The sequence below is a fragment of the Emydura macquarii genome, unplaced genomic scaffold, assembly GCF_026122565.2.
Source record: "Emydura macquarii macquarii isolate MOO-44397 ecotype Brisbane River unplaced genomic scaffold, CSIRO-AGI_Emac_v2 contig_71, whole genome shotgun sequence".
NCBI lineage: Eukaryota > Metazoa > Chordata > Testudines > Chelidae > Emydura > Emydura macquarii.
The window spans coordinates 6,278,763-6,303,122 of NW_027130208.1; the positions used below are offsets into that span (position 1 = coordinate 6,278,763).

General features: G+C 42.9%; 1 protein-coding gene across 1 annotated transcript in view; it reads left to right on the plus strand.

Annotated features, from left to right (window-relative positions):
* Window positions 1–24,360, plus strand: part of SLC25A26 (solute carrier family 25 member 26) — a 119,796-nt gene that overhangs the window by 85,038 nt on the left and 10,398 nt on the right. The window contains exons 7-8 of the mRNA XM_067542095.1: window positions 12,304–12,373; window positions 24,041–24,105. Coding sequence (XP_067398196.1) covers window positions 12,304–12,373; window positions 24,041–24,105 — 135 coding nt within the window. The remainder of the gene's footprint in view (window positions 1–12,303; window positions 12,374–24,040; window positions 24,106–24,360) is intronic.

Here is a 24,360-nt window from a genome sequence, read left to right on the forward strand (position 1 = left end):
GATAACAGAATGGAGTTAGCAGATTGATGTAGACCCGTTTAGACACATACCAATCTGACACCCTCACGTTTCAACATCTGGTTTTGCCCTGAAATGGGACTAAAGTCAAAATACTGAAAAATTTTGCAGCATAAAAAGATCTGAAAAACTTTGATTTAGAAATGTTGAAATGAATAATTCTGAGATGTCCAGTGGAAACAAAACATTTTGTGTAGAATTTTTCCATAAAAAAATGAGAAAATGTTGTCCAAATTGTCATTGTTTTTCCACCACAAAAAAATTGATGTTGTCGATTCCCCGTATTTCATTGAGGAAATGTTTCCGTCAAAATTTTTTGACCTGCTCTAAATTCCCATGTGCCTGGTCAGATACATCCCCTGGCCCCAATGGATTCAGGGATTGCATTGTACGCCACTAGTGTACCTGCAGGCGCAAGTGAGTCCAAATTGGGGTAGGGTGTGACATGCTCAGGGCTTGTGGGGCAGTGGCAGTCCTCTCCTTACCCTCACCACAGCTGTTCTGCTTGGGACATTCTCTCCGTCTCCTTACTGTCACAGGCTTCCCAGGAGAGGTGTTTAAGCAGCACATCCCATGACCAGCCTGTCCCTGCCTTTCTAGACCAAGTCCGTCCACTTCTGATGCTGGATGGAACATGGTACCATGATTGTACTTTTGCATGGATTGTGCCACAACAATCAGTTGTGTTGGTGGAATGAGCTGTCTGTACTTTTGACACGAATCTCTTTTGTATTGTGGTAATGCCTAGAGGCCTTAATCAGCGCCCCATCAGGTGCCTACCACATACAAAGAAAAGATGGTCCCTACTCCAAAGAGCTTGCCTCCAAACTATAAGACGAGAGCCAAAAGGTGGGGGAGGAGGAGCATGCGGTAACAGCGAGAGCTCACGGACTGTTGTAATAAGCAGCACACCAGCTGCTGGCCCCTTGCTGAGTGTTTTGTAGGAATCCCAGCACAATGTGCTCATCGCAGTGCTATCCAAGTGTGGTATCTGGGAATTGTCCTATTGCACAGGGAAACTTCAGCTACCTTATTAGGAATCTATTTTTATGCGAAAGTACAGCAGCAGCTTTCAGTGACCTTGTCTACCGTAGAGCTGACGTGACATCGTAATTGCTAGTGCAGCATCATTGTTCTGGAAACTAGAGACAGCAGTATACAAAAGTTCACTATGCGCTCCAAAACCACATAAAGTGAGAACACGATGTAGCTCTTCTCAGAACGTAAAGCTGTTTTAATAAGTGTTCACGTAGCTGTGGTGATAAATGTATTATTTAAAACCTAGGCTGTAAAGGAGACTGTTTGAATTTAGCTGGCTAAATAAACAAGCCATTTAGGATTAGACATCACATATAATCTAAACAGATTGGTGGATATTTCCAACAACACTTGGACTGGACAGCTCATACCATAGCCTAGTTTCAATATATTGGTCTACAAATAATAACCTGTTACTGAGTGTAAGGCTCTTACAGTCCTTCACACGTGCATCAGTCATTTCCATTTCAGTATCTTGATAGAGCTAGTGGTTTGTCACATCAAAGTCACAGCAGTGAAAGCCGGAGCCCTGGCTGGAGAAGTAACTGATTGTAGATGGTTGAATTAAGCTCTTTTTAAAAAAATCACAGATACTAAAGCAAAGAAGAAAAGTTAGGTAGGAATGCAAGGAGCAGGAAGAAGAGGCAGCATAAAGCACTAACACAGAGACCTTAACTCAAATTATTGACTGGATAATGTTAAATGGGCTACACCGGGCCGTATTAAAGGGGTTGGTTGTGAAGGGAGGTGAAACACCATAAGTATAATTATTGATAAGTGTATAGGGTCAATTCATTACTGTGGCCAAGTGAATCAGATATTGCAGCTTGATGATTTTATGACGATTAATAAAATCTATAGTTATATATACTGAGTCATGGGTGACTCAGTCTCATGTGTCTGTGTGCCAGCTAATTACTGCAGGGGTCAAGGAAAATATCTTGCCTCCCTGGAGAGCACAATTAGCTAGATGCCTGGTAGGGAAGCAGAGATTAGCTTCTAGTGAGACATCAGGTGTTGGTCAAAGCCAGAGACCGAGTACTACACTTGAAGAAGCAGTAGTCTGATCCCATATGACAAATCATATGTATCTACATCCCATTCTGTGTCTCTGCGAAAAAGCGGAACCGCGCCGCCGTAATTAACAGAAATCGCACGCCGCTGAAGAGCCGTGAGCGTGCCGCCGAACAGCTGTGATTGCGCCGCAGAAAATAGCTTAGAGAGCGCACCGCAGAAACCAGCCTACACCATGCTGCCGAAAAGGGGAAGATTTCTTGGACTTGTCGGCGGAGGGTATGGCATGGCCGCGCAAGGGTGCCGCGGCGAAAAATAATTGAGAAACACTGGTATAGACTATTAGTGAGGGAGTATACCAGACAGATAAGGTTATTCATAAAATGGGGCATTAGCAAAGGACATACTGAAGATACTAATTTATTGATGAAAATATGAAGTATGGAGGCTTGTCTTCCAACTCCGCCGGTATCTGGCATGAGCACAAAGGTTGGCACTAGCTAACCTGTGTATCCTTCTCTTAAATCCTGACATCTCTGAAAGGTTGAAAAAGTAAAGAGACCGCTGGAACCTTTTTTTATACATCTAATATTTGTACTGGAAGACAAATAATGCTTGGTTTACAGTAAAGAAAGTCCAACGCTATTGCATACGCTTTTTTTTTTTTTTGTAAAAAAAGCCCTGTGTACAGAGGTATAATATTATGGTGGTTTTTGTTTCCATATTTTCATTTTTAAAAAATCCTTCTAATAAATATAAAAAATTAAAACTAGCAAACTCTCCATAGGTCATTGAGATTTCAACAGCACGCACAACAAACATTAGGATAAATATTATAATCCCCTATAACAAAACTTCTAGGTATGATACCTTGGCTCTAGGAAAGAGGCAGGCCTTTAAAAAGGCCGGTCCCAGATCATTTAGATCTCAGATTTTATCTCTAAGCCAACCGGCAGCCAGTGCAGACGCCGGAACACAAGTGTCGTGTGCTCTCTGAACGGCACCGCATCCACCAACTGTGCTGCCTTCTGCGTCAGTTCCAGTTTTGCGGTAACATAAAATGTAGTCCCATGCACAGTGCACTGACCTCTCCAATATGGCTAAGTAACGTACTTCAGAAACACCACGTCTCGCATTCTGTACGGGAATTTCAGAAAGTTTATGCTGAACCACAGTGGCTGCAGCTGACATTTCTCTGCCTACAATGACAGGTATTTTCCTCTGAGCTGGGCACTCCACTGTAGGTTTTACCTGCTTCATGATATCTTATTTTTTTATTTTTATTTTTGTATACTGTATTTTTTTTTAGAAAGCCTTATTGGAAGAAACTGCAGCATCCTCAGTTATTCTGCTGATGATGTAGAAATAAAAATAGGACATGAGCTCAAGGGCAAATATTTAGGACTTGAAAGTCAGAATCGAGGACTCTTGGCTTTGAGAACAGCAATATCTATTCATCAGAAATGGCTGTCTCCAATGGAAGCCATGGCAAGGTGAAAATGAACAGTTCCATGGCTGGCTGTTCCTGAGCCAACCAGGATCTCTGTGTATTGAACTCTTCTGTTGTGGGAAACACTACTCAACCCTCTTGGTTTTTTTCCCCCCACACATGCTGGCTGCACTTCAGAGCCAACAAGCATTACTGTAGCATAGCTGTGAATGGAGAAGGCTCTCTCCGTAGGCCTGCTGTTGTGCTGTAAGTCAGAGAAATCCCCCTGACGTTCTGTGAGACAACAGTACAGCAGGCAGGAGCAGATGAGGGAGACGATGTGAATGGCCTTTTTTAAAATAACCTCGTTTTTCAAAGCCAAAACAAAACATGCCTTTTTTGTCCTCTGTCTGGCAAGTCTGATTCTGAGGTCGAACGGGCATTTCAGAGGTGTTTAGGCCAGAGTGGACTCTTGTGATCATCTTGTCTGACATCCAGAATAGCACAGGCCATTTACATTTACCTTCCTTAATATGAAGACTGCCATGGATTATACTGCTTGTCTGATCTTGGGATACAACTTCAAACCCTTTAAAATTCTGGACTGATTGATACGCAGGGTCAAATCCTAGCTCTACTGAAAACAGTAGGAGTTTTGCCATTGACATCATTGGGGCCAGGATTTCACTCCCAATCCCTATGTCAGGGATAAATATGGCTGGCTTACATCAGGATTCCCACCTCTGGCCTCTTTTAGATCCACTGAGCAAAGACCATTTACTGCACAGAAGGAGAGGAAGCAGCTTTTGCTGTAATCTGAATTGAAAATGCATCAGATTTTTAATTTTAAAAAGAATTAAGATGTATGAAATGTGCCACCATTAAAACTAAAGACCAAAACAACTGTCCTAAAACTAGAAACCACCCTCCGTTGATTTAACAAAAGAGGAAAGTATGAAAATCTTGCCAAACTGGGTCTAAATGTAGGTTTCCCTGGCCTGGTAGCTAGGTGTCTACGTTACATTTTAGTTTGAGAACTAGCCTAGCATTTCTTTTCTACTGTACTCAGTTACATGTAAATCCAGGATCAGTTAAACCCACTCCAAGTTTTAAAGCATATCCTTGCAAGCTATATCATAAGTGTTTGCCCATACCCCTCTCCCTCTTTGAATAACGATCAGGATGATTTGGGGATTCAGACTAATAATTCAATGGCAGTAATGTGTCTGCCATTTGCTTAGATGCTGCATCACGAAAAGCAATTTGCAGTGCACTGTTCCGAAGCATGATGTAACCTCCAGCCTGTCAGGAGCACACATGCCACTAGCATAACGGCTACATTTTTCTCACAAAAGAACAATGCAGCCAACAGCTGTTCTGCAAACAAAAGTCACTTTATTAGTGTCATAATCGCAGTCATTCACAGTCTTTAAACTCTGTCAGAGGCATTCTAGCTTACCAGCTGCACTGAAGAGAAAGAAACAAATGCAATCTTTTCTTGTAGTATTACAGACACATTTTGAACAAGCTGGACAGTCCTGGAATGTCAATGCATTATTTGAAACAGGAGACATAAAACAGACACTCACAGTTTAACAGACAAAGGGTCCGATTGTGATACTCTTACTCATCGTGTCTTTGACCATGAGTAGTCCCATTGAAGTCAGTGAACCTGCTATTGAAGTCAATGGGACCACTGGTGGAATAAAGTACTACTCAGTGTTAAGAGTATCACAGCCTGGCCTGAAGTGTTACACACTGAATTTCTAGGTATTACCTCTTGCCAAATGATCCTAAAGAAGACTTTAACTCTTTGAAATGGCTTATTCACTCAGGCATGGATGGAGTAGGTTTTTATAAACAGGTAGCAATGGTGCACGTGCTCTAGTTTTAAGTAAAGTTCTTTTAATTTTTAAGCCACTTTTCTGAACCACTCTCTACTTACCCTCGTACTTATGTGGCCTTCCCCACTATAGTTTCTGAGCATCTCTGGTACATCACACAGTGCTATGGACACAATGCGTGGGAAATGTTTTCCTTAACCAGGTTTTTTGCGCATCCATTTTAGTTTGCACCAGGTTGGAACACAGACATCAGTGCAATACTGTATGAGAGAAAAAGGCCGTGAAACACTTTCAACATGGGAAACGTGCTGTTGCACGTAGGCCAACTTTTTGTTCTTTTTCTCTCATTGTATCTGGGATTTGGGTGGGTTTAAGCTGTAGGGCCAAGTTCGCAGCTGGCATGAGCGAGTGCAACTCCATTAGCGCGAAATTACTTACACCAATAGAGAACTTAGCCCATGGTGTTTGTCCCATGTTTGGGCCAGTATGTTTCCTGCAAGGACATGTCTATGATATAGCAGCAATGCTATGGCATTGCAGCTGTGCCACTGGAACACGGTAATGTAGATACTTCCTACATCAACCGAAAAGGGGTGTTTCATTATCATAGTTAATCCACCTCTCTGAGAGGCAGTAGCTAACTGGACAGAAGAATTACTCCATCGACCTACCTGTGCCTACAATGGGGTTAGATCAACTTAACTACGGTGCTTACGGAGTGAAATTTTTCACCACCCTGAGCAATGTAGCTATATTGACCTAATTTGTACATTTAGACCAGGCCTAAGTGATTGAAATACTGAAGATATAAATAGAAGTTTTTATTTTAGGGATTAAGTTGTTCTACAGTCAAGTCTTAAAAATGAATTAACCCTTTATGTGGATCCAGCGTACCTCTGTCATGCACAGGCAAAGAGGTTGATTCTTATAGCATGGAGAGTCAGAGTATGTGAAAATGGAATGTAGGCAGCCTATTTGTGGGACACCTGAGGTCCCTCCCAACCCTAATCTTCTTTGATTCTATGCTGGTCCTCTGAACTGGGGTGAATCTCACCCAAAGAACAGAATACCTGTGTGATTAATTTCTTGATGTGTTCCCAAGATGTAGCTATTTTCTGCATCTCCTGTAGTAAATATTTTGCACATCTATTGGGATCAGCCATGCGGAATTCAAGGTTGCCAATAAAACACCAAGTTGTAAAGATGAACCATGAAGAACAGTTTGTTTTCTTCATCCTACAGAATATAAACCAAAACAAATCAACATGGTTGATTCAGACAGTATTTCAATCTGCTTTCATGGGCGTCTCAAATTTCATGGTGCTGATCATACTAGGAGGTCAACAAATCAGTGTTCAATGGACTTTTGATGCCCTTCGTTGCGTTACAGGAGCAGCACGTGAAGGTTGTTGTCTTGCCACCAAACCACTTCCAAAATCACTCACTGGCTCGCTAATCTGGGCTTGCTTATTTGAACATTGCTAATCGCCTCTCTTGCCATCTGAAAGAAGACGACCTCAAACAAAGGGGGGAGCACAGAAGCAAATTAACTTAGTATGCTAATGTTTATAATTAGAATCGACTGCATCATTGAAAAAGAAGTTGGCTCAGTTTCAGCTGTCAGACTGAGAAGACACCATTAGGCCTGCTTGCCTCTTTAAAGCTAAAAATGTAATGAGGCTAGTTTGGATTGATTCCTTCAAATTCATTTGGATTTGGCTCCTTTCCCCATCTTAAATATTTACTCTTTTCTCCTCCCCAGGGGCATTTCAGCAGCCTCTGTCCTGCAGGCCCCTCTCAGGATGGTGGAGAAGCTCCTTGCACCCCAGCCAGGCAGAGTCTGCTGTCGCCTCTCTGCCATAGGATGAATCCACCTCACACACCCCAACCCAAAGGTCTACCAGGGCAGGCAGGGTCTCACGGTGGAGTCAGATGCCCAGGCCCTTGGGCAGGCAAGATCAATGCCAAGCCTATGGAGCAACGAAGCAGCAGTGGTGGGAGCAGGGATTCCTAAATCCTGTTGTGTGGCTGCTGCTTCGGCTGACTTGACCCCAGCTAAAGCCATGGAGCGGGAGATGGCTCGGTTGACCTTACAGGATCTCTAGTTGCTCAGCCGAGTTCCCTCTGCAACAGTCCCTCCACTTGCAGCATTGAAGCAGCACCCATTAAAAAAACCCAGATGGCCAGGAATACGCTGGGGGGAGTCCAAATGGCAGAAGGGCATGAGGTGCTGGTGGGCAAACATGACCTGAGGGGCCTTGAGGCAGAGAGGACAGGAGTGGATGGAGGCTGCAGACGATGGGGAGCTGAAATAGATCCATGCTGAAGCCAATGAAGGAAGCGATAGAGAAGTAGCAGGAAACCAGTCCCATTCGGGGTGGAATGGGCAAGCAGAGACCATCCTGGTGTGTCCTTCTCTCAGTGCAGCCTTCTTTTTAACCACTTTGGACCAAAACGGGGAGGAACCTACTATTGCTATTGCTGTGGAAGGCTGAGCTTTACCTACCATCTCTCATACAGTATCAAAAGGTCGCCTCCCGCCCCCGATTAGCCCAGGATGTCAGCCTCCATTGCCCACTTGCTTGATTGAAAATTCAACACCTTTGTGCTGCCTCCTCTGTTGCTCCTGGGAGAAGTTCCCTGGAAACATCCACAAAACTAACTAATTCAAAACTCTCCTGTGCTACGAAGTCTGCGAAAACATTCACCATGGCTGCTGGCCTGCTGAGACCACTGCTGATTGTAGTAACCATATTGTCTCATTGTTTCCTTTCACTCCTGTCGGTCTCTCTCTAATCATCAGTTGTCTCTTGCCTTGTAGTTAGATTGTAACCTCTTTTGGGCAGGTATTGTCTTGGTTCAGTTTGTGTACAGCACCTAGCCCAATGAGGCCCTGACCCGTGATTAGGGCTCGTAGGTGCTACAACCATAATCATAATATCAATTAATAAAGAACTAAACTGGGACACAGCAGATTTAGATTCAGTTTCCAGCTCTGCTGTCCTTGGGCGAGTCACTTCATGTCTCTCCGCTTCAGTCCCCTGTCTGTAAAATGGGATAATAATCCGACTTTTCTGTCTGGCCTGTTTAGATTGCAAGGTTGCTGGGGCAAGAACTGTCTCTCCTTTGTTTGCCTGCTCCCCAGCAAAATGGGGTCCCAGTCTTGATTATGTCGCAAGACCTATCTCTGTAAGGTTATGTGTCACTGTGGAAGAATAGACAGGTGCATTGTGACTTTCTACTGTACTGGATATCTTGAGTCCACATCCATTGTATTGTTTTATGCAGTGCAGAAATGTACACTTAGTTCTATGCGTATATCACATACAGGTGTTTACAAATCATTAGCATGTGATTGAGCTGGGAAGCCGAGGAGTACCCAGGCTGCATGAGATTCCAGGCACTTCAGCCAGAAGATTTATTTCCAATTTGTTATTCATAGGGGAAGAGCGAGAGATTGGGATGAGAGTCTTTTGAAGTGAAAACAAAGTCTTCTATTCAACCTGCAGCTTAACAGAATACACATGACACCGGCTTGGCATGGTGGCCTGTTTTCAAGTAATGTGCTTGTCATTTGCTTTCCAGCACTGTAAATGCTGGTAGGAATGGCTATTAATTGCCCTGAAAAAAAAAACAGTCTCATTATTTCATGCTGTTTCTAATAGAACAAGCCTTGACTAATCAGACAGGAATGATTTGGGGAAATAAGGTGACCAAATTGTTGTGTGTACTTATATTGCTAATTATTCAATGTACTTATAGTATCATGTTAAACGACTAAAGGCCTTGGTCTTGTTACACGTGCGCTTAATGTTATCTGGTGGCTCAGGCACTGAACTGGGAGTCAGGAGACCTGAGTTCTAATCCTGGTTCTGCCATTAACCTGCTGTGGGAGTTCAGGCACTTGTTTCACCTTTTTGTTCCTCTGTTTTCCCCTCCCACATCTGTATCTATTTAGATTGGACGTTTTTGGGGGACAGGGACTGTCTATTATGTGTCTGTACTGTGTCTAGCAAAATGGAGCTGTGGTCTAGAGTGGGGCCACTAAGCACTACATTGATACTACTAACGGTAGTGAGCGGTCCCACAGAATTCAGCATTTAAGGCTGAGGGTATGTGTGTTTGCAGAAACAGGGCCTTAGTTTTTACATCAAGGTATTTGTTACCCTTTTCCATGAGAGTCTGTTGATTTCCATGCTTAATTCTGCTTCAGTGGTATCAAAATCACCTTGTGTTGAATTGATTAGGCTCAGTCCAGAGACACAGGAAGTCTCTTCCAGCCTTACAAACCCATCTTATTGCAAAGCCCTGTCAATTAGCTGAGCCCAGAGCTACAGGAGTAAACATGGGACCTTCAAAATGTAAGCGTGGTTTGCAAAATAAATTTAATTAGAACAAACACAGTTCAGAGAGAAAGAGATGGTCACCTGTCCACTTGGCCCATGACACTTGCCCTTTTTGATCTCCCCACCTTTTGGATTGATGTTTTTATTCCCCATTTCTCTCTGTTTTGCGTGTGCAGGTTTGGGATTCAGTCCGAATCACAGAAATCAGAGATGGAAGGAAATGCATTAGATCATCTTGGCCAGTGCTTGCCAATTTAGGATTATTCCCTATAGAAGAATCTCGAGTGCCTTTTCCAGTCTATTTTTAAATGACTCAAATGAGAGGGCTTTCCTCGCTTTCCTAGGGAGATTGCTCCACAGTTTAATAGACCTCGCTGTTAGGGAATTTTCTTCCTGTTATCCGGCCTTCCTTCTGCTATTGCCTAATTTCATTGAACTGTTCCTAGTTATGCCCCACCAAACAGTTTTCCACCCTGTTTGGTTCATGCAAATATCTGTTGTCAATTATAACCAGAGTCTATGGGAATTAATCACCATTTGCCTTGTTTGGCTGGGTCTTTGTTTTTACAGAACTCCGCTGCAGAGCCAGATGGGTTCTTTTCAGCACAGCTTTTCAACCAAAATAGCATTTCTGAGATACATGCGGCATGTCAGCATATGGGGGAACCTGTGGATTAATTTGTAATTTAACATTTATTTAAACACACCCTGGCTCCCTCCTTTAGACTGCGTGAAGGAACTGAATAAGACTTTACAGAAACAGCATAAATAACCTAGACTCTCTAGCTGAACATAAAAGCCCTGCAGTTTGCTCAGCATTCTCCAGTAGATTGTCCCTGGTGTTTGCTGTACAAACATGAACTGTTCAGGATACCAAGTTTTAGCGCATGAAGTTATAAAGATATGGAGGAAAAACATCAAAAGTACATAAGTGACTTAGACTCCCGTGTCCCATCTTCAAAAGTAACTTTGTCCCTTAGGAACTTACATCACTATCGAAAATGTGATTTAGGCTCCTCAGTCCCTTTTGAAGATGCCACCCTTCATCTTAGAAGAGGCAGACATGCTCTCTAGTAGGGACGAATTGCATGAAAAGCTGTGTGCGTCCAAATTGTGTACATTATTCATGAAGAGCTTTCTAAGATTTGGGAGCATTATGAATCCCCTGTTTTGTAGAAGGAAAATTGGCTGTCTGCAATGGAGGCTATCAGCTTAGAAACCCAAACTGGAAGACACCCTCCTCCAAATCAGTAGGAAAAAAATGGCTAGCCTGAGAGACTGATCTTTAGTTGTTCAATAAAGCAGAGACAAAACTGTTTAGCTATGGCAAAAGATCAATCACCGTCATCATTTGTTGTTAAATAGTTTGATTTTGCCACATACCGAAAGAACATAAGCATCAGAACAACTCAGTTACCAAGGAGAATCTGTAGATGGCATTATATGTAGAGTCATCCAATGACAGAAGAATTACAAGAGCCATATTGGGATGTTCTGACAGTGGTATCCCTGGAATTGAGCTAGGGCGATTATCTGGTTGATTGCAAGACAGTTTTGGCTTTACAGCATAAAGCTTTTACCGAAGGCCATAACTGTATTCTCGTGAAAGAAGGGGAATAATGCCACAAATGTAAAGTAATGTTATTTATTTCTATGATGGCAGGAGCTAGAAGGGTCTAAGCTCAGGCCTCCATTGTGCTAGGCACTGTACATGAACCTAATAAAGGTACAGTCCGTGCCCCAAATAACTTATAATGGAAATAGAAAAGATGGAGATAAACAGGGAGGTTGTGGAGGAGGTGACAAGGGACCAGTGAAATGATCCTATTTAGTAAAATAAGCAACCAGCATGGCTTGCCCACAGTCTGGTCATTGCACTATCTTGCTTGCTAATATCAATCTCACTGATCATATTGTATGTGTGAAGTGATTCTTAACGCTCGTTGCATGGAAAATGCCATGCATGTCAATGGTCTAATACATACATTCGTGTGTGTGTGTGTATAAATGATGATATAAAATAAATGGATTGGAGCCTGGTATGTGGGGAGGAGAACAAAACACGATCCCTAATGACATTAGGTGAAAAATCAGGGACACACCTGCACTGAAATATATTAAACCAGGAGTGATTTTTAAAGAAACGCAGTGGTGGAGCAGAGGGGAAATAGTTCATATTTTATGAAGCTAGAGACTTTTTTTCTAAATAGGAATGTTAGGCACATATGGGACAGAAAGGCAGAATTGATATCAGCTTTTGTATGGGTATTTTTTTTTTTTTTAGCATTCTGCTTTGCATCGTTTTAGTTGCCAAAAAGAAAATAAATTCATAAAATATTTGCAGCTCTGCTTTGCTGCTGCAGGCTTAAATACATATATATTGAATCCCCATAAGTGGTTTGCTTCAAACTCTCCTCAGTTCCAGACATCTTTCTCACTCCATCTGCTTGTTTGAGTACAAAAGTTCCTTGGGAAAAATCACTTCTTACTTCACTAAAAAATGCCACAAAAATAGCTTTTCACTTCAGTTCCCATCCTTGGAGTTAACTCAAATGGGGATCAGATAGAGTCAAACATTTAATAACTTCTTATTTTCCTTTCTCTTTAAACACAGGATCTCTGGTCGTGGAAGCAGGGTCACGTGGTTGATTCTTGGCAGTCGGCAATCTGTGGAGCTTTTGCAGGTGCAAAGGATTATATGTTATACTGGGAAAGGCTAAAGAAGAAAGGGAAAAATGTGCAAATCTATTAAGTAGAGCAGAACAACATTCTTTTGTAATTCTAGTTTGTTTGGAGGAAAATGGATCCAGTTGTTGTTTGGAAGAAGGAAAGTCCCTTACCGGGTGTGGGGGGAGAACGCTGAAAAGGGGTGTCGGCTTGAAAGACAACCAATTTGTTTTTGACAAATTTCTGTTATTTAAAAACCAGGGGCCTGTCATTCAGGCTTCCAGATTATCTTGGAGTTGATTTGTAAAATCCTCCACGAGGAGAGGCTTTGCTTGGGTGAAGGTCTGTGCAGCTGTCTGCCCCAAGCTGTTCTCCAGGGGTTTAAGCGATTGCAGTGAGAGGCCATGATTCACCATTCATGTGACAGCTTTGACAGCAGCATAGATTAACTAGAGTCAGGAGAGCATAGGATAGCACTGTAACAGCCTGGAGGCAGGACAAAACATCTGGGCAATCTCCAGACACTAGCACAGGAATAAAGAATGGCAGAATACAGCGTCGCACTATTTATTACCAAACAAGCCAAAAGTTAATTGAATTCTTCAGTAGGCCTCTTCCCTTGGTTCAGCCTACTGTAGATGTTTGAAATAACTTTAAAAATGTCAATTAATTAATGACTCGTCAATATATTTGACAAGTTACAGAGAAGAAAATCTACAAACTGTCTTAATAGAAAAACCAGATTAGTAGTTAAGAGATGAATGGCCAGAGCTTTTCCTAAAGGAAGTAGAATACAGTTTAAGATCCCAAATTGGTAACAGAATATATGGAAAGAATAAATCCTGTTTAAAAGCAGTGAGAGCATTTCTGAATCTGGAGATAAATAACGAATAAATTTTGGTTTTGGTAATCTGATGATTTACCACAAAAAGGCCTTTAGATTGTCTTTAAATCATTAAAAAAATAGGGGTCTAAATATCTCTTAGATGCCTAATTGGATATGAAGTTTCTCACCTCTAAGTATTATAATTAGTAGTATTGCCAATCAAGCTTCCATTGTAGCATTAGGCACTGCACATATACATAGTAAGAGACAGTCTCTTGTGTGAATTGCTTACAGCTGAAATAGACCAGACAGACAAAGAGTAATTATCCCCATTGTACAGATGGGGAACCGAGAACCGGTCCACATTCAGACTTTGCATGATTTAGCTAAATCAGTGCTAACCTTAGCCTGGATGCAGTTATATTGACATGAAAGTGTTCACATCCAAAACAAACTATACTAGTATTACAACTTTAAAATTGAACAATATAACTCAGGCCTGGTCTACACTTTAAAATTTAGATCGATCTAGCTATGTCACTTAGGGGTGTGAAAAATTCACATCTCAGCACCATGGTTAAGTCGACCTAACCTCTGATATAGATGCAGCTAGGCTGACAGAAGAATTAATCCATACACTTAGCTACCACTGCTTGGGGAGGTTGATTACCTGTATTGATGGAAAAACCCCTCCCATTGCTGTAGCAAGTGGATACACTATGATACTACGGCAGCACCTCTGTATCGCCCAAGTGTGGACATGGCCTGGGTCCATGCTAAGGGTTGCACTGATTTAATTATACTGTTTTCTAAATTGCTATAGTTAAATCGGTACAAACCCTGAAACAGAGGAATGATTTGATTTGTCCAAAAACTTGTCCCGGGAAGTCTCTGGGAGAGCTAGGAATTGAATCCAGGTCTCCTTTAAGTCCCAGACCATAAAATCATTCTTTTTTCCCTTATCTATTTGATTCTGCTCAGGGTGGTTGTGTCTAGAATTGTTACCACCTATTGGCTATTTGGTGACCTGTATTCACTTTCTAGTGAACACATGTTAAAGAAAAAATCACCCAAGGACCTGGTCCTGTGAAGTGTCCCCACATCCTCCTGGACCTATTGGCAGACCCACAAATGCAAGTCAAGGACACTCAGCATTTCACAGTGGTCAGTCAAGACCTCACCAGTTTGGGTGTGACCATCTGAGCCGTCTCTGCAGAAGTGCCCTGTTTTGAACTAACTTTTCGTTTCTAGAGAATCCTGTCAGCATTCTGCATGGAGCATGAGGGCTTCAGTGCAATTGACTGCAACACAGCTCCTCACTGTGCAAAAAATTTAGCACGTGCATTAGTCTTTGCTAGGCTGGGGTCTAAAGTTTGTTGGATATGTTGTAACAGATGGCAAACTTTCCTTCTTTCGCACTCTGCCCTTCCCTCTTCTCTCCCTTCCTCCTGTTTTTCCCTCTCTCTTCTCCTTTTTCCTTCCCACCAACAACATTTCACCAGTGCTTAATTTGTAATGAAAGGGGCTGGGGCTCAAGCAATTTTTTTACATTCATAACGCAGGCAGCAAGCCCAGAGGTGCCGGGTCTCTGAACTGCCATGCCTGGAGGTGCCGGGGCTCAACCCTGGTAAGCCATGGCACAAATTAAGCACTGTATTTCACACGTCTCCTTGTTTTAGGATCAACTCCAAAACTCTTTGAGATTAAGAGGAGTCTTTCCATCGAGTTGCCTAGGGTTTGAATTAGGCCCTTACTCCTTTACCCCCTCTCCCTGTCTGTGAACATGTAATAGGAGGGCATCATATGCTGATCTAATCAGATATTGCCTTTCATGTCCTCTGTTGAAAATGTCAGCTCCTTTGCTAAAACGAGTAGTCCCCCGTTTCTGAAGCTACCTGCTTACATTTGTAAACTTTATCTATTTTATGAGGAGGTCGGGGGCGGGGGAGAACCCAAATCTAGCCACAGACACAAACCCTCCTTAAATAAAACTGTGTGCGTATATTGCACTACAGTGATTTGAATTCATTACATTATAGCCTCTGGAAAGGTTTATTATGCAAACAACAACTAACCTGTAATCATTGTGATGTTACCAAATACCACAACGATAGTGTTGAGACACAGAGAGCATGTTGGACCTTGTGTTCTTTGCTTCTCCACAAAATTTGCCCAAACATTTTAGAGGTTGGGAGAACAGGCACAGTGATAAAGCAAACAAGCTGAATGACAATCCTCTTTGGCTTCTGTTTCTAGCTCAGACAAATTGTTGGATATTTTCTAGTTAATCATAATTTATTATTTGGTGGAGAAAAACCAGACTGCATCAATATATTGAATTCCATCCAAAACGCCTGTTTCATTAATGCCTGTGAAATTGCAGCGACTAAGGTCAAAATTCTGTGGGAGACCTGACTATCTTTATTATTGTTTCTGTGCATACCTGTTTTTACGCATATGCGATCACTGCACTTAAATATAGAAAAACAGTAACCATGAACATAAATATAAATGAGACATTGATTCTTCTCTCTGGCAGCTGTTAATAATCTAGTCTGCAGGTGCTGTGCCTTGATTCATATAATTTCTTCCTCCTCTCTGGCCCTTTGGCCAGAGATGCTGGTTAGAGCAGCCTAGGCGCTGCTCTAATTTGTGTCATCTGGCAAGGATCCCAACAGATCATCTGTCAGGTGAAGAAAGCCAGAATGCAACATACTCTGGTCAAACCTCAAACATCCCTCTCCCCAAAACACATTTTCTATACTAAGAACTGCCGGGAATGTGGTGTAAGAGCCATCGTAGGTGTTGCTATGCTTTCTAGAAACTAACATATGCCAGGGAAGTTGCTTTTTGAATAACACCAAGGGAGGCAGAGTGTGACTGAGTGTCTGCCTCAGAGTGTCAGGATTGGAAAGTAACACTAAAAGAGATTGCAATGGCATCTGGGTGACTGTTTCATTCTGGTGAGCTTGTTTTGCTGAAGATATAGCAGAAATGGAAGGGGGTGTGGTGGTGTTGAGATGGATGATGAAAATTATTGGAATAATAGACTTTCGTCTGAGAGAAACTGAAAATACAGAGACACCTTTGTTTAGAGAGGAAATGAATGAGCGGGGACATGATAGAGGTTATATACAATAATGAACAGCACAGAGAAGGAAGATGGACCACTAATGGTTAGACCTCCAGCCTGGGAGACCCGGGTTCAATTCTCTGCTCTAACTGCTACAGACTTCCCGACTGACCGTGGGCCTAGACCATGTAACTTAGCCTCTCTGTGCCTCAGCCGTGATCTGTAAAATGGGGATAATAGCACATCCCTTCCTCACAGGGGTATGTGAAGATAAATACGTTACAGATTGTGAGGAGTTCAGGCCCAGAACCCCACTGGGTGTTAGATGCATAAATACCTCATGGAGTTTAAGGCCAGAAGGGGCCACTGGATCATTCTAGTCTGACCTCCTGTATATCTCAGGCTACCAACGCCCACACTCTAAACCCGACAACCAAAATGAGACCAAAGAATGACAGCCCACAGGAGACTAAACTAGTGTGTGCCACAGGGAGAGAATAAGCGGGACAGAGGTAAGCCAATGCCTAAGGTCTCTGCAATGGCAGGGAAATGATTAAGTGAGGTAGTCCCAGGTCATCCTGGCAAGTGACCCGCAAGCTGCAGAGGAAACCAAACCCCCTCCCGCCCGGTCACTGCCAATCTGACCTGGGGGCAAATTCCTTTCTGACCCCACATATGGCAATGAGAGCATGTGAGCAAGAACCAGCCAGCCAAGCACCTGAGAGAGACAATACTCGGTGTTATCTCCGAGCCCTGGGCCTCCCTGTCCAGTGTCCAGCTGTGGTCATCTCTGATACTTCAGAGGAAGGAGACCAAAACCCTCCCTCAGAATACATTGGGGGTTCCTTCCTGACCCCTGCATATGGCCGGCTGAAACCCTGAAGCATGAGCTTCTAGGAACATAAGATATAAATTGAAAGTGAGCCCTTCAGGTACCATCACAAGCAACCTCGTCATAGAATTACAGTCATAAATCTGTCCAGCTCTCTCTCAAAACAAATTGTTTGCCCACACACCTCCTATTGGGAGGCTGTTCCAGAACCTCAGCCCTCTGATAGTTAGAAAGCTTTTCCTAATTTCCACCCTGAATTTGCTCATGGCCAGTTCATATCCACTTGTTTTGGTGCTGAAGATTTTGAAGATCTGAGCCTATGTTAATGGGGCTATAGAAGTACCTTAGATGAACAAAATAAAGCAGGGATCCTATTTATCCTTTCCCATCTCACAAGACCAAGAGGATACTCAATTCAATTGAAGGACAATTGATCAAAAGAAATACTACAGTATGTAACCTGTGGAACTCACTGCTGCAAGAGACCAAGAGCTTGGTAGGACTGAAAAGCCCAGACAATTAGATAGATAATGAGAATGCGCATAGTTATAATAGAGAAGGTACAATTTTTCAAAAAATAAACTAAGGGCTTTAAATCTCCTGTTCTAGGGCATGTCTGATGGGGGTTAGGAAAAAGATTCTCCTATGGGCAGATTATTCTGTAATAGTCCAGTAGCAGGTTTCTTGCAGCTACCCGAGACTCCTGTGCAAACACTGTAACTGATTGTTTCTGGTAGTGACCACTGTCAGAGGCTAGATGGATCACTGACCTAATCCAGTATGGCAGATCCTGTCTATAAAAGTGCCATCATGTCACGTCCATGCATCTGAAAAATTCTTTGATTAAATATGCCCTCTATCTCCAGGTCACACACAAAAAAAAAATGTGGGACTGCACATTAATGATTGATATACTGTAGTGATCTTGTGAATAATGAAGCAGTAATGAGGGCTTTTTACACATTAAGTGGAAGGTCACTGTCCTCTCCTTTTTGATCTAATTAGCCCTGACAAGATTACATACTGGGCCTGAAAGCCTTCATAACCATACACTGCAGAAAAGGCAGTGATGAAATCTGATTTCAAGACTTCCCTTTTGCAGGTACTCAGACCGTGCCTCCAAATCTAAATGGATTAAATCATTACAGATGAGATGACTTGTCCCCGGGTTCCTGTATTCTGCCCTGGTATGATTCTTCCTTTAATAGGTCATTTGGCTCTGCTCCCCAGTACATGAGATTCACTTCTCTGCAAAGGACTAGCATGGGGCTCTGGTAGCACGATCCAGTGTCAATAAAGCATGCTGTAAATGGATTAAGAACTGGTTGACAGCTCTCAAAAAGTAGTTGTCAGCGGGGAATTATCACTGAATGGGGGTATTTCCAGTGAGGCTCTGCGGGGATAGGTACTAGGCCCGATGCTATTCAACATTTTCATCAAGGGTGTGGTAGTTGATATAAAACCACTGCTGCTCAAAAGCGGATGACGCAGAGATTGGCAGAGTAGTTAATAACGATATGGACTGGGCAGTCGTACAGAGTGATTTGGATCGCTTGGCAGGCTGGGCCCATTCAGCCAAAGTGCACTGAAGACAACCCAAATGCATAGCTATCTATCCAGGAACAAGGAATGCAGGCCCCCCGGACAGAAGGGGAGGCTGTGTCCTGCGAAGAGGTGACTGTAAGAAGGATTTAGGTGTCACAGTGGACAAACGACTGACCACAAGCTGTGATAAAAGGGGCTCATGCGACCTTTGAGTGTGTCGAGGGGAGTAGTGAGTTGGAGCAGGGAGGTGATGGTGAATTCTGTACGTGCCATTAGTCAGGCCAGTCCTAGATAGCGCGTGCAGTTCCGGCGTTCACACTTGAGAAAGGGCGTTGGAAAACTGGAGCGGGTGCCAGGCAGAGCCACAAAAGAAGATTCGAGGGCTGAAGCGAATGACATAAAAAGCTCTGTCTGTTTAGCTTATCAAAAAGAAGACAAAGGGCTTGTCTATACTTACAGTGCTGCAGCAGGGCAGGAGCTAGGTCGACTGGAGACGCCCTCCCATCGACGTAGCGCTGTCTACACCAGGGGTTAGGTCAGTCTAACAGCATTGCTCAGCAGTATGGATTTTCCATACCCCCGAGTGCCGTAGTTCTACCGACATAAGTTGGTGGTGAAGAGCAGGGCCGAGAGGTGACTTGATTCCAGCGTACAAGTCTCTTTACGGGGAGAAAATCCGAAGTACTAAAAGGAGGGAAATTGTAGATTCTCCATCTTTTGATGTCTTCAAATCCAGACTGGCTGCTTTTCTGAAAGACCTGATTTAGCCAAGCACAAATTACTGGGCTCCCTACAGGGGTAGCTGGGTGAAATGTTAATGGCCCGTGATGTATAGGAGATCAAACTAGATGACGTAATGGTCCTTTCCGGTCTTAAACTATATGAATCTAGGAAAGGTCCAGGCTTCACCTGAGCCCAGAGGCCACACGTGCTTAGCCCATAGGGCTGGACTGGGCCTTAGCAGTGAATTTCATCCATGATGTCTTTAGAAGCACCTGGCGGTTGTAGTGGTATCAACTACAGCTATGTGGAAAACGAACAGCTGAACTCACAACTGGGTGCCTGGTTGGATCTGGGTTTGTTGGAAGGGGTCAGCAAACTTTCGGGTGAACTTTGGGGACTTTTTCTCCTGATTGCAGGAGTCCTTTGTGCTAGCGTGAGCGGGCTCCCCTCTCTCCACGGAACTGCCCCACCCCTCAGCAGGCCCAGGGATCTTGCTGGTATCTTGGGCCATAGTTTACCCCCCCCCCCCTTGCCTCTCGATAGGTTGTGGTGGAGATGTGTGTGTGTGTGGGGGGGGCCTTAAAACTAGGACTTTGGGGTTTCCTGCCTCCATGTTTGCTAAACAAAAGCAAATCGCTTCTATCTGTAGAAATGACAGAATCATAGAAATATAGGACTGGAAGGGACCTCGAGATCATCTAGGCCAGTCACCTGCCCCGAGACAGAACCAAAATGTACCTAGACCACTACTGACAGGTGTTTGCTGAAGATGTTCTTAAAAACCTCTAGAGATGGGGATTCCACAGCCTCCCATGGAAGCCTATTCAGAGCTTTACTACCCTTCGAAAGAAAGCTTTTCGTAATCTAAATCACCCTGGCTGCAGATTAAGCTGATTACATCTTGTCCTACCTTCAGTGGACATGGAGAACAATGGATCACTGTCCTCTTTATAACAGTCTTTAACATATTTGAAGACTGTTATCAGTTTCCTCCTCCGTCTTCTTTTCTAAAGACTAAACATACCCCGGTTTTTTTTAAACCCTTTTAACTGTAATGCTTCACTTCACCCAGGGGATGTGAAAGTAACGCCCGCTGTTTAGGAACATTTGCCATGGAGAAATGAGTTGCAGAGAGATTTCAATTCTGAGCTTGCAAGCTTTCTGGTTTAGGCCAGTCACTCGATATTAGTGTGTGTGCAGCGGGTGTGCGAACGATTCCAATGTGCAGCCGTCACCGTAACTTTACACGACACCGGCCGCAGAAGTCTGGTCTCAGTTAGCATGTGAAGTGTTACGTTCACAGTGTTAGATTTACTTATCAGTGTGTTAGAAATAGTAATGAGCAAACAGCCTTCTCTGTGTTCAGTGTCAGTGTGCATTCTCTTTAGGTGAATCTAGATAGTAACTAGTTAAGCAAAGACTCCCCCCCGCAACTACACATGGGTCAGGGGACCCAGTTACAACATTGGTGTGCCTGAGCTGGTTACAAAGCGTTTAAAAGTGGTGGTGCAGCCAGAATCTTTGGACAGTCCAGTTTCTAACCCTCTTCCTACCTGCCTACACTATAACTTCCTTCCATATGTAAACCAGGTTAGGGGACAACCAAGTAGTAACCAAGTCCCCTGACACAGTTAATGTAAATGGGACTATTGATAGCCTCATTAGCTGTAGCCTGTCAATGAAACTGTTCTTGGAAAGTAATAAACCTTAAGAGGTTAATCTAACAATTACCGCTGTCATTTTGGAATAAAGGTGGGGCAAACTGATTTTGTCAGACCCATCACCTTATATAAAACATGGTTCCCATCAGTGCCAGCTATAAAGTTTAGTTCTAGTCAAGTATATGCAAGCTTGCATTTCATTTAGCTGTTAGATTGCTGCATGTTGTGCTCATGAAGCGCTTTATTGGTGCTGTCCTCATTCTAAATCAGTGCTTCAATCTAGAAGAAACACTTCCTGATGAGGGAAGAGGAAAAAAATCTAAATGTTAATGGCAAAAGAGCCGAAAAGATCGAAACAGACATTTGGAAAAATGGAGAACTATTCAGCCTTGATTAAACCACTGGATAAGAACATCTGGAGCCGTATCCGAGAGTAAATTGTACTCAATCCAGGTTCTGTTAGCAGCCAAGATTTAGACCACTGCCAGCAAGAAACTTCGTTAGGACTAAGAATGCCTTAAGAAACTGCCAGACTCAGTTGAGAAAAATAATTTAGCATTATGGGGACATTGGTAATAACTCCATAGTCTGCCCTGAGATTTGGACTTCAAGCCAGACGGAAATTCCTGTGTTTCACAGTTTTACACTAATCCTGTTCTGTAGAGAAAGGGAAAGACTCCATTTTCCAGCCTTGTTAATTTGGAAGCGTGCGTGAGTATTCCTGTAGCTACTTTAAAAACACAGCATTGCCCTTCGTCTAGCCAAATTGTTCTCTTGAGGCCAGTTGGTCATTTAGTCCAGAACTGGGTCAGCATTAAAAAGAAGTCTGACCTTAAGTTAATATGGAGCATGAACGGACTGGTGTATATTTGAATTTGCTTAAGGTCTTCATACTGGCTTCTTGAATGTAAACCCTTTTTCTGCTGCTTACAGGGGTATAGCCTCCTACAAAGCTGAACACAAAGCAAAACTGATCAACCAACCTATTGTGAGGAAAAGCTGCTATTTTAAACTGGGCACACCTTGATCCACTTATTGCTTGAAGTTCTGTGATTGGTTTGAAAACCTCGGACTCACACGTACACATACCAAGCAATGAATACCTAATTGTCCCTGAGTGTTCCTTGTTTAACCATAAGAAGCTTCTCCCATGCAAATTGATATAGAAAGCTATGTAAAAAGCCAGTTGGCCTTCTTTTTATATGAAGAATGATGTTGATACTGGAAAACTTAGAAGACAAAGAGAGAAAGAAAGATCCAGGTGAAAACACCAGCCAGTGAATAAATCTGATTTGCAATAGTTTACAAATTTAAAGAGATTGTTCCCTCCCCTCCTCTGGAGAAATAAGATCAATTTCTCTACATTCCATAAAACTTGGAGGAGCGGTAGGACTACTTTTAGACTATTCCCGAGTGAGGAGTAAGCTTCAGCCTTTTGTAACCATTTCTTTCACTCTGGCTCAGGCCTGGGCTTTATACAAACTCCAGAGAATAACATTGTTCTTAACTTCTCTTCTTTTCTTTGCTTTCCCTTCAGTTCTTAATGTTGCACTGTTAATGAGAAGTCAATATTTATTTTGGTGCATCTCTAGCTGTGTTTGAGTTACTCCTTTTGAATTAAAATATTGTGGATGGAGGTGAAAGAGAGAGAGATCCGAGTTAAATTTAGGGTGGGGAAATAAAGAGAGTGGTGTGTGTGTGAGAGAGAAAGAAAGAGAGAAAAGCCTGTTAGGCCCTGCCTGTTGTTCTTTGGGATCCAATTCTACTATCGCGTAGCTTTAGCATGATGTCACTCCCTTGACTTCAGTGGAATTACTGCTGGTTTACACTAGTGTAAGCAAGATCAGAACTGGGATCTTAGATTGCTGGAAGCTGCTTGTCTCTTTGGAGGGCAGAACAAGCCAGTTGCATTGCCCCTGCACAGCCCTTGGTGACTGATTGATTATTACCAAGGAAGTCACAACTGGGCCAGTCCTTCTGAGTGAACGTCATGTGTTCCGAGGGTGGCTGGAAATGGATTGAAAGAAGAGGGTGCTTATCAGAATGGTGCTGGAGGGGGGAGCCAGGGGAGCCAGAAGGAGAAAACGCTTTGTAGTGGGAAAGTATGCAACCCAGAAGGGAGGGGCATTGGGAGAGCTGGGATGATTGGTCGCTTTGCAGAATACCCCTAACAACAAACAGATTGTGCTGTCAGATGTTTGGGCTACTCAGTTTTGTTTCTTTCTGAAGTAGCATTTGCCCATGTTGTAAGAGATTATTATCAATGGGGCCCATCCAAACACTCCCAGATTCCTGCTTCCTTTCATAGTATAATGATAATTCCAGATCCAAACACCCTGAATATAGAGATCCTTGTGGATATCACTAATCACCATATTTGCCTGTTTACGGGGGTTGTAGCACCTTTTCATCCACACTACTGTAGCTAAATCTGTACAGCACCCAGCACAATGAAGTCCTTGTCTATGGCTGGGACTCTTCAGTGCCAGCATAATACAAATAAATAATAATAATAATATAGCTCCGGATCTAGTGTAGTTTATCCATCTGTTCAGAACTCCCCTCGCAAAAGATAGAGCAAAATATGCTGTGCTTGATTTCCTTGCTGTGTGCATGAATGAGCAATTTCATTTGCTTTACAGTATGTAGGTGTGTAAAATGGAAAGTGTTTTCGTATTTTATAAGCTCTTTGGATCAGGAGCCATCTCTTACTAGACAGATATGTACAGTGCCTTGTACAATGGAACTCCAGTGTTAGTTAGAATTCCTGGTTGCTACCATAATGGAGTTAATAAATAATAACAATTATTAATAAGAAACAACTGATTTCCTTTAGGTCAATACAAAATAATAAAGCTCTATCCACAGACACGCTGCAAATATACCCAGATTTTGAACTGAGGACCATGCTGTAAGCATTAATAATTAAATGGTTTTGGCCCGAGCTGTGGGAATTATCGATGGGGTGGCATACATGTTCAGCAAACAATGTCTCACTTGTGTTTGGTATTTTAATATGCTCAGGTGGATTTGCAGCTGCAGTCACCACGCCTCTAGATGTAGCAAAAACAAGAATTATGCTGGCAAAGGTAAGCGATGGAAGAACACTGAGCAAATGGACAGGTGCATGGTCTGCAGTGCCAAAACGTCTGCATGGTAGCAACACAATGAAATGTAGCACCACACCGATCACTAATGACTTCTGCTCTTGTACTTTAAGCCGGGAATGTATGTGAATGTGCATTACATGTATGGATAAAAACGGTGTTGCTTTACTTTGCCCTTTAATTGCTATTCTTGTTCTTCCTTCTCCTCCCTCCCCATGGCTCCCAAAGGAGCCTGCT